The sequence below is a fragment of the Dipodomys ordii genome, unplaced genomic scaffold (genome assembly GCF_000151885.1).
Source record: "Dipodomys ordii isolate 6190 unplaced genomic scaffold, Dord_2.0 Scaffold3, whole genome shotgun sequence".
NCBI classification, from domain to species: Eukaryota; Metazoa; Chordata; class Mammalia; order Rodentia; family Heteromyidae; genus Dipodomys; species Dipodomys ordii.
In genome coordinates, this window is record NW_012267219.1 from 2,966,039 (window position 1) to 2,975,556 (window position 9,518).

The window sequence follows — 9,518 nt, forward strand, 5'->3', positions numbered from 1 at the left end:
TGGTCGTGGGGCCTAACGCTCTACCACTTGAGCCACAGCGCCACTTCTGGCTTTTTTCTTTTTGCTTATGTAGTGCTGAGGAATTGAACCCAGGGTCTCATGCATGCAAGGCAAGCGCTCTACCACTGAGCCACCTTCCCAGCCCCCCATGAGACTTTTTATCTTCAGTTAATCACCAAAAAGCCAAAGTGGAGCTGTGGCTCAAGTAGTAGCATTCCAGCTTTCAGGAGAGAAAGCTAAAAGACAGTACTGGAAAGCTAAGCCCCAGTACTGGAACACACACCCACACACACCCACACACACCCACCCACCCACACACCCACCCACACCCACACCCACACCCACACCCACACACACACACACACACACACACGGAACATGAATATTCTTGAGTTTTGATGGACAAAGCCAGATTTACAGAATGATATGTCTTTGTCTAGGATAGACATTGGCAAAACAAAACAAAATGAAAATGAAGAGCAGTTCCTTTGTGTACTACTAGCACAGGACTAAAGCAGAGCAATGATGCGGAGAAGCCAATATTTGAGGACTTAATTCAATAACTAGTGCTGCCCCACCCTGTGAGGCTCAGAATTGCCAGGAAATGTTTGTTCAGGTTTTCTTTGGTTCCTAGGTCTCCATCATTAAAGGTAAAAGTGGTGATTCCTGTAGGGGAAGGGACCAGGGGCAATAAACTCATTCCTTGGAGGTAAGTATAGACCTGGTAAAAGCCAAAGTTAGATATTAGAACGGAGTCTCAAGAGTGCCCAAAGCCGCCGGAACTTCACAGGTGGGAAGAAGCTTACTGGGCCAGGGATCCCACCGGCAGACAGATGCTCCAAGAAGGAACTTATTGCCACATTGTAGCACATAGAAACCCCAGTTCTATCAGCAACATCAAAGATCCCAGAAGCTGGATCTCTCCTCTCCCCACATCTTTAATTCAGTGTCCTTGATCCCTTGGAACTGGGTGGTTTTGATTGCAGGCTAAAAAGCCAGTGGTCCTTAATCTTACAGATATCCCTAGGGATGAACACCAAACCAAACAAGCTGGTTTTAACCTTCTTGCATCTTTTTTCTTTCTTCTTTCTCTCTAAGGATGATGTAGCTTAGGCTAGCTTTGACTTTATGACCCTTCTGCTTCGGCTTCTTAACTGGTTGGGAACTGGGAGGGAACCACCACACCCAGCAGCCATATCATCATTCTCTAAGGAAGAGATGGAAGGGAATCTTACTCTTTCCCACCCCTTGGTTTGGAAATAGTCCTTTTCTGTTCACTGGTTTCCAAATGCACCTGTATGTTTCAACAGGAAGTTCGTGCAACTGTCTCCAAACTCCTGGTTTCAACCCTTTAAAAGCCTCACCCTAAGCCAGGTGCTGGTGGCTCACACCTGTAATCCTAGCTACTCAGGGGGCTGATATCTGATGATTGCAATTCAAAGTCAGCACAGGCAAAAAAGTCTGAAACTTATCCACCAAGTAAACACCAAAAAAAAAAAGCTGGAAGTGGAGCTGTGGCTCAAGTAGTAGAACGTTAGCCTTGACACACACACACACACACACACACACACACACGGCTCAAGTACAGTGCCAAGGCCCTGAGTTCAAGCCCTAGGACTGACACCAAAAAAAAAAAAACCCCAAAAACAAAAAACAAAAAAAAAACCTCACCCCAGAAGACAAAGGCAGAGTTTTCTGTCCTCCTTTCCTTTTTGCTTTACTCAGTAGGTTTGACTGACCTGCACCCATGAATCACACCTTACCTTGCCTTCTCCTGTCTTCAGTTTTCTGGAGAGTGAGTAGTCACAATACTGAACTGCTATCTCAAAGCAAGAGGCTCCAGGTCTGGCTGCTTAGCTTAGCAATGGCTGCAGACACTGGGTTATATTTGCTTGTGTTTGCATCTTAACCACATTTTCCTAGATCTGGCCAATCATGGCCAACCTAGCCCTGGGCTGGACTTATTCAAACTAGAGGGAAAGCTTTATCTGTTCCTATTCAAAACAGCAAAAACAAGAAGAGCAGACTTTTAAAGGCTTCTTTTAACTCCAGCTCCACACCCTGATCTATTGATTTTTTAAAAAGTGCAGTCCATCAATAATGCAGGAAGAGGGAGGGAGGATATGAAATTTGCCATATTGTAGAGCTGAATGCATTACGCTGAATGCAGGAGGCAGAACTGCCTGCTGTGTGTGCTGGATATCTAGAGTGGCACAGCTTCCCTGAGAAGGTTCTGGGCACCTGCGCAGAGGGCAGAGTCTAAGAGGTTAGAAGGGTTTTTGGATCCTTGGGGGTCTCACTAGTCACCGCTCAGTCCAATCAGCAGTGAAGTACTTACTAAACATCGGGAACCATGCTGGGTTCTGAATGACAAGGCTCCTGGTTTGGGAAGCACTGGGGAAGACGGCGCATAGGAGAACTGAGACCCAGTTCCCTTAAGACTCTGGTTCATGCCCAGCAGTCAACAGGACACCACACATTTGCTTGTTAAGCACTTGGGCAGCAATGGAGGGGGCCACGGTAGAGCTAATGCAGGTGAACTTCTGTGACCTGAACTTCTACCTCCTTGACCTATTCACCTTGTGTGTTTCAGCTTCATCATGACATGCAGAAGGGTCACCAGAAAGACATGCCTGCTACAACGCCCAAAGGAATAACAGCAGGTTAAGAAGGCCACTCCCACTCCTGGATAGGTTTTTAAAACCTGCTTTTATTAATTAATTGTAAGTAATACAAATATTCCAAAAATATAAACAGACACTTAATGGCGTCCTACATTTCAAGTTTTTGAATACAACAAATTTATCAAATCATGAAGCAAGGTAGTCAGAATCCCATAGCCCAGTCACAGTGGGAAGCAGATCCTCCCTCTCCAAATGGCATCTTGAAAGGGAAATGCAGCAAGCTTGGGGTTGATTACAAGCAAAGGAGCTCAGGGACCAAAGGAGTGGGTATGCTCCAGGGACAGACCCCAAAACGCTGGAGGAGGAGGGCAGCTGGACAGACCTCTGACCTCCGCTGCCCTGGCTGAATATGCAGATAGTACGGGTGCTTAACAGAAAGAACAAAACAAAGAGACATAACCAAGTCCCTATTGAAAAAAAAAAAAAAAGCGACTAAAGGACAACAGAGGTTAAGTAACCCACTGAAGCCCTGGGTGGGAAAAAGGAGCTTACCTTTCTCTCACACACATACACAGCCTGTTGGGGCCCTACATGGGCTGCCTACCAACTGGCCTCAGGAACAGGGTAGGGGTGGCACAACTGCACGGGATCCATTTCCCAAGCAACAACTGCCTTGAGACGCTCGTGCTTTTAATATAAAGAAGCTTCTGGGCCACTGTTAACAAGGTGAGTTTATACCACTTACACACACACAAAAAATCTTTGGGAGGCAGGAGGGAGCTAAACAGAAGGTCCCAGGTTAACTGAAGGTAAATTCATTCAACTCCTCCAATAAGGGACCCATGGGCCTACAGAGTGTCCCCTCTACAATGTGCAGAGTGGAAACCCTTACTTGACCCTTTTACCAAACTGGTCCTGTGTCCAAAGCTCCCCCTATAAGAGGGACACGAACATCAGGCTTTTGACTGAGAAGCCCAATCAGAGAGACACACTGTGTCCCTGAAGAGGCACCTTAAAAGAACTGAACCTGGAAGGTGGGCAGATTCCTGGCAGGGCTGAAGCTGGTGCTTGAGGCCAGGTGGCCTACTGACTCCTGAAGACCAGTTTCAAACAGGAAGGGCTGGTGGCAAGCCCTAGAGCAGACTGCACGATGAACTGGCTCCCTTCACAATCTTGCCCTCCTCCAAAAGTGAGTCTGCCTGATTCCTTGGAGGAGCAAGTTCCACAATCACTTCTTGCCCCCAACACCTGAAAACTAGGAAGCCGGCTGCAATAATATGCCTTCAGCCTGGCTCTGGTCCACACACATAGACCCTGTTTAGGTTTGGCTATGTTGCTTCTCTGGGAAAGGAAAAAGAGTGGGTAGGGATGGCACTGCTATAGGGACCTGCAGGTGGCAATCAGGGTGCTGATGGCAGCAGGGTCTATAAAAGCAGGGGCTTCATGCAGAAGCAGCAGAAGACACTCCAACCAAGCCACCCTGGCTTTGGTCGCGTGTCACACTCCAAGAGCTCAGACAAGCTGGATAGGAAGGGCATGGCACAGGCTCTACCTCCATGTGGAAAAACATGGAGAGCCAAAGGAGGGCAAGAAGGTCCTTGGAACTCAATCAGCTTTGAGCCTCTTATTGCTTAGTCAGAAAAGCTTGGCTGGACCAAATGGTAGACTTGTGCAAGCCCTCAGAGATGGGCTTGGACAGAGGCTTTTCCTGAAAGGGTGGCAGCCAGGACCTGAACCTAAGGCCACAGCTGGCCTTAAGGGTGTGAGTTCCCAGGTTCTTTCAAGAGGTCAGCCTCCTTGGTAAGCACCTGAAGCCATCGTCCCCTTTACCTGTAGGACCCCAGTGATGCTGGGGGAAATGACCATATGAACTCGGGGGGCTCTGTTCTACTTCTGGGATGCCAAAGAGAAAGACAAGGCCTCACAACGTTGGGACAAGGTGGGAAGGTGGCACCGCGAGGCAAGAGAAAAGATGCTAGCCAGCCAGCTACCGTCGAGCTGCTGTGCCACAACTCAGCTTTTCTTTCTCCAAACTGTGTGGTTCCTGAGGCTGGACCCCGTGTGTGGAAACCAAAAAGGATAATGGGATGAGTCCTGAGTGGGTGGTGACCTGCACCTGAAGCGATTCACAAATGCTTTGTAACACCTGTCTCCAAGGAAAACAGACTTGGGAACAGAATCCCTTCCCATCCAGAAGGAGGGAGGAAAAGGGAGAACCCCCACCCAGCCCTGGGGGGGTGTGGGGAGGCCATGATTAAGGCAGTGATGCTGAGGCAGGGCTCCCTTTTGAGGGGCCCCTTGTGCTCCCAATTACAGCAGCACTTCCCCTTTCATTTTCCATCCTGGGGAAACTTTCATCTTATGACTTTTTTTTTTTTTTAAAGCATTTACTATTAAGAACCTTTGAAAGCAAGAGACACCCAGAGTGCAGGTCTATGAGAGGCTCACTCACTCTTGATACCAGAGGCAGGAGAGGCATGTGCGTTGAGGGTTGGCAACCAAAAGACAGAATACCCATCCTTTCTCCATCGTGGAAAAGCAGGCGTTCAGAGGCCCTGGAGAGGAATAGCAATAAGCTGGAAGGATGAAGGCTGGAACAGCGCTTGGCACAGCACAGACCCCTAGGGAAGACACAACAGGAAAGAGCCCTGCCCAATGGGAGGGGCTGGGGCAGCTGAGAGCCCTTCCCCACCTTCAGAATGATGTCCTTGGGCCAGCACCAGCAGAGAATCCCTGAAGAGCAGACTTCTGGGAAGAAACTTAGCTGATCTACAATGTAGCCAAGAGGACTCAAACATTCATGCTCTTTTCTATAACCCTAACCCCAGCACCTTCCATTCCTCTTACTCCCAGGGGTACAGCTTTGCCAGAAACAAACCAGGCCCACCACTCCATGTTTAGAAAGAGAATTTTAAACAGAGTTAAAGGAACGGAAATCAGTTATCTGTCCTCTTCCAGGCCAGGGCAGGGAGAAGACTTCCTTCCTCATAGGATGAAGACTATGGCTAGTTGGTGAGGAAGGCAAGCCCAGAGCCTGAGCCTTGGGGAGACCCAGAAAGGGCCCATGGCAGGCATTCAGCTGGAAGCAAGTGCAGCCCCTAAGGCCTCGGGACCGATGGCCACGGGAGTGCTGATTCTGGAAACAAGTTCTCATCCTTCCAGAAATGGCATCTTTTTGTCTACAGCAGCTGGCTGGAGAAAGTTCTCAGAAAGGTGTGTGCCCCAGGCATCCAAAGGCAGCCTTTGGCCCTTCCTTTTTCCTTGGCACAGGCCTACAACACTGAGGAAAGGCCATGGTTTGGCAATGGAGCCTGCAATAGTCTTCAGAGGCTTGTCAGGTGATGGGAGAGGAGACAAGCTAACTGGCGAAGAGTCTTGATCTTTCAGCCCCTGTCCCCCTGAAACACTTGGCTATCCTGGGGTGATGCTCACTGGAGACTCCTCGAGACACACCCACCCAAATACACTAAACACACAAATCTCAGGAGCCCAACTCAGGGAGCAGGCAGCTCTGGATACTGTTGGGCTGACTTGCCCATTTGACATCTAACCTGCTCTAAAGCTCTTTCTAATCACTTCTATTTCCAGGACCCATTTGGTGAGGTGCTCCAGCTTCTGCTTGGTCCGTCAGGCTGGTCAGAAAGGCACAGTATAGCAAAGTCCCCTACTGGGGTGGCCGTTGCTTGGAAGCTGGAGGGCTAAGGGGCCCGCAGCTGCCCAAGGCTGGTGTAGACATCATCGGCTCCACTTAGCTCCTCAAAAATTGGGATCAGGTTCAGCAACTCGGTATCTGCCATGTCATCAAACCAGGACTGCACAGGCACCTGGGGTGGGAAAAAGGTAGGGTTCAAGCTGGGCACCAGTAGTTCATGCCTATAACCCTAGCTATTCTGGAAGGCTGGGATCTGAGGATCCTGGTTCAAGGCTAGGTAGGAAAATCCACTGAGACTCTTAATCTCCAGTGAACCATCAAAAAAGCCAAAAGAAGTAGAGCAGAGGCTCAAATGACAGAGCACTAGCCTTGAGCAAGAAAGCTAAGGGACAGTGCCTGTGTTTAAGCCCCAGGATTCTCACAAAGAAAGAAAAGAGGCCTCAATCTCTTGAGTGCTGCCTCTTCCCTTCCTCACCCAGAGACCCCGGAGGCTGCCAGGTCGGCACAGTTCCCTGCCCATCCCCTCGCCCAGTCCCTGCCAGGAGCGCCAATCCTGCTGACTCACTGCGTTCTCTGGGTGGAAGATGTAAGAAGCAGGTGAGTTGTCCAGGATGAGGGTCTTCCTCAGGTCCCTCCCCAGGCGGCTAAGGTCCTTGACATAGCACCCCTGGTGGAATACACAGGACTCCCGGAACAGGCGGGCCCGGAACACCCCGCACCGGTCCAGCAGGTCTGTCACAGGGTCAGCATACTGGGAGGAGAGAAGATGCCTTGGTTTGGATGTAGTGCTGGTCACCCCTTGTCCTGCAGGCTCCTTCCCTCCCCTCCTCCCCACAGGTACCTTGGCCAGGCTGGCAGTGAAGAGTACACATTCAAAGAGTTCCCCCATTCGTCTCAGGAACTCATCCACATAAGGCCTCTTGAGCACATACACCTGGGGAGAAGCAGAACAGCCTGTTGGAGGAGCCCTGGGAGGCAGAAGCAGGAAGGGCTGCCACCTGTGCCGTTCACACAAGTGTGGCAGTCTGCTGGCTCAGGGTCCCAACCTTAATCCGGCTATGGAAGCAAAGTGCGTGCACATCCCAGGAGCCATCTCTCATTCCAGCGGTGGACCATCAGCTGCCTCCGGAAACAAGTAATCAAGAATAGGCCTCACAGATGGAAACAGCCTATCCTGGATTACTTGAATCCAGCCACAGCCTGGGTGAGAGCTTTTTGTCCTGGACTCCAGGAGGATAATCTGTTCAGGTCCCTATCAGGCAAGGATACCAGTACTTCCTGAAACTTTGTGCCTCACATGGAACTGCATTGGGGAGAAGAGACCTTTTCCCTCGATGACTAGACTGGACCCTCTCCACGCTGTGTCCTTACGTCCACTTTCTGTGCTCACACCCTGCCAACTATGCTAACCCTGGTGTCCACCAGGTGTTCACCAGGATCTGGTGAATTTTGCCTGTAAAGGTTCTTTAGCTACACATCTCATCTATCTGCATTCTTAATTATTTCCTGCCTTCAGCCTACCAAAGTGCTTGTAGGACCATTTCCTCCAGGTCCTAGCACAGAGTGTGTGCCTGCCATCAAGTTCTAGTAGAGCCGGCCTAAGTCATCCAGCTCCCCACACCCCTCACAAACCCTGCAGCAGGAACCCTCTCCAGATACTCCCAACTCAGTTCCTGTCAGCCCAACATCTCCCCAACTTTCACCCTTCACCCTTCTTCCCAGCTATTTAGTTACTTTCACCTCCCCTCACTTTTTCCTCAAATCCCACCTTAGGTACTAGCCCTCCTCAGTCTTACCCTCTTTCTTCCCCTTTCTTCCATGGGTTTTGTGCATCTCTATATGCTCACCTAGGTGGGGTGGTGGAGGTGCAGAATGCCTCTAAGAGAGCTGAAAATACAGCGACAACCTACTAAAACATCAAACCCCAAATCCCCTGAGTAACTCTGCTACCTGATCAGGCTTGGCAGACAAATAGCAAGGTTACCAGGGCATCTGCTTCAGAGCTACCTGAACCTCCTGCCAACTGGTAGGCTTCCTGGGCAAGTGTTCTAAGTAAACGGTCTTTCACTACCAACTTCCTGATCTCTAACCCCAGACTGAAGCAGGTTACATGTGGCTGTGTAGATCCCATGCCCTTTACAGATGCATGCTGAGCACTTAAGAGCAGAATCCAGTGCAGGGACTCAAAGAGAGGGAAATCACACAGGAGATGCCTAGGTGGGGGAGGAAGAAATTCACTAATTCTTTACAAGGTGGTGGGACAAGGAGGAGAGTCTTCCAGGAGCAGCCAGTATCCCTGCCTGTTAACAGGCAGAACACCATTCAGGAATAAAGAAAATTGAATAGGGTCAAGGCATAGGAGCTACTGTGACCCTAGGTACTCATGAGGATTGGAGTTTGAGGCAAGTCTGAGCAGAGTTCTCAAGAACTCATCTCAACAAATACCTCACTTCAACAAATAAGCTTGGATCTCTTCAAATGGTAGAATGCCTGTCTAGTAAATTGGAGGCCCTGAATTCAATGCCCAGTATTGGGGGGGGTGGCTGTAATAAATCTGTTAAAAGTTACTGTATTATGAAACAAGAGTTCCATCTGTGTGTATGAGTGTATGTGTGTACACGTGTGTGCATGAACATGCACATAAACAATGGTCAACAAATGACTATTGTTAAATAATATAAACTTGTTTCATACACCCTGATTACAGAGATGAAGCAAGGTGACATGACAGCTAGAGGGAGGTATGGAGCTGAAAGTCTTATTTTATGGTTGAGTATCAAGGATAGCAATAAAATAGGAGAGGCTGAAGTTACAGACAAGGGGTCAATGGACATAACCAAAGCCTTGGGAAGGATGCGGGACCCCAGCACGGAGGAGTGGAGGCAGATCCCCCCCCCAGTCTGGGGTTTGGTGTGCCTGGTGGGTAGCTCACCTGGTGAGTGGTCCCTTCAATCTCTACAGGCACTATGAAGTCAGCATTGTTGATTGGCTGGAAAGCAGGAGTTAATAACATCAATTTGGTAGTATAAGGATGAGGAGCTCCCACTGCCCCATGACCCTGGGAGGATCTGGAGGGGATTTGTTCCTAGAGATACTAGGAAGCCCCTCCTGTTGGCCCACCAAGGAGCTCTCAGCTCCGTGTTCCATACTGCACCAATTTCTGGTTTTCCTTACTCCCCCAGATCCCATCACACACTGCCAAATTCTGCCGGAATTGAAGATTTTTTTTAACTTTTTTTTTT

The 9,518-nt window shown here is 49.4% G+C and overlaps 1 protein-coding gene across 1 annotated transcript in view; it reads right to left on the bottom strand.

Annotated features, from left to right (window-relative positions):
• Window positions 1-2,690: 2,690 nt before the first annotated feature.
• Window positions 2,691-9,518, bottom strand: part of Ctdsp2 (CTD (carboxy-terminal domain, RNA polymerase II, polypeptide A) small phosphatase 2) — a 26,851-nt gene continuing 20,023 nt past the window's right edge. Inside the window, exons 4-7 of the mRNA XM_013018435.1 lie at window positions 9,209-9,344; window positions 7,118-7,210; window positions 6,842-7,027; window positions 2,691-6,448 (exon numbers count right to left, since the gene is read on the bottom strand). Of these exons, the coding sequence (XP_012873889.1) occupies window positions 6,323-6,448; window positions 6,842-7,027; window positions 7,118-7,210; window positions 9,209-9,344 (541 nt within the window). The 3' untranslated portion in view covers window positions 2,691-6,322. The remainder of the gene's footprint in view (window positions 6,449-6,841; window positions 7,028-7,117; window positions 7,211-9,208; window positions 9,345-9,518) is intronic.